The sequence below is a fragment of the Propithecus coquereli genome, unplaced genomic scaffold, assembly GCF_000956105.1.
Source record: "Propithecus coquereli isolate 6110/MARCELLA unplaced genomic scaffold, Pcoq_1.0 Scaffold406, whole genome shotgun sequence".
Taxonomy (NCBI): Eukaryota; Metazoa; Chordata; class Mammalia; order Primates; family Indriidae; genus Propithecus; species Propithecus coquereli.
In genome coordinates, this window is record NW_012149797.1 from 5,727 (window position 1) to 6,098 (window position 372).

Consider the following 372-nt stretch of genomic DNA (forward strand, 5'->3'; position numbering starts at 1 on the left):
TAATAATATATCTAATACTGAGTTAAGTATGTTATCACATCTACATTCAGAAAAATAAATGGAATTCACTGTCCAAACATTACCGGTTACCTATATTGTCACAATGTCTTACCTTTGTCTTGGCAGGCTGATGAGGGGTTGTTTATGGCACCTCTTGCTAAGGCTAAAGAGTTTGTGTACAATTTTCTGCGCCTTTAGGAAAAGTTGCTTCATGCTGATCTCCAGTTGTTCATAACGGCGCTGAAAATTAGAATCCATTGTCCACAAATGCATTATAGTAGATGTGTTGAGGAAATAATTCATGGGTAGCCTTTTCATAAAGAACTTGAATTCATCTGAAAAAATGTTAAAATTCAACACTTTAATCATAAA

The 372-nt window shown here is 34.1% G+C and overlaps 1 protein-coding gene across 2 annotated transcripts in view; it reads right to left on the reverse strand.

Annotated features, from left to right (window-relative positions):
- Nucleotides 1-108: 108 nt before the first annotated feature.
- Nucleotides 109-372, reverse strand: part of LOC105817320 (BMP/retinoic acid-inducible neural-specific protein 3-like) — a 525,800-nt gene continuing 525,536 nt past the window's right edge. For both annotated transcript variants that reach the window (XM_012652978.1, XM_012652979.1), the window contains exon 7: nucleotides 109-335. In XM_012652978.1, the coding sequence (XP_012508432.1) occupies nucleotides 109-335 (227 nt within the window). The remainder of the gene's footprint in view (nucleotides 336-372) is intronic.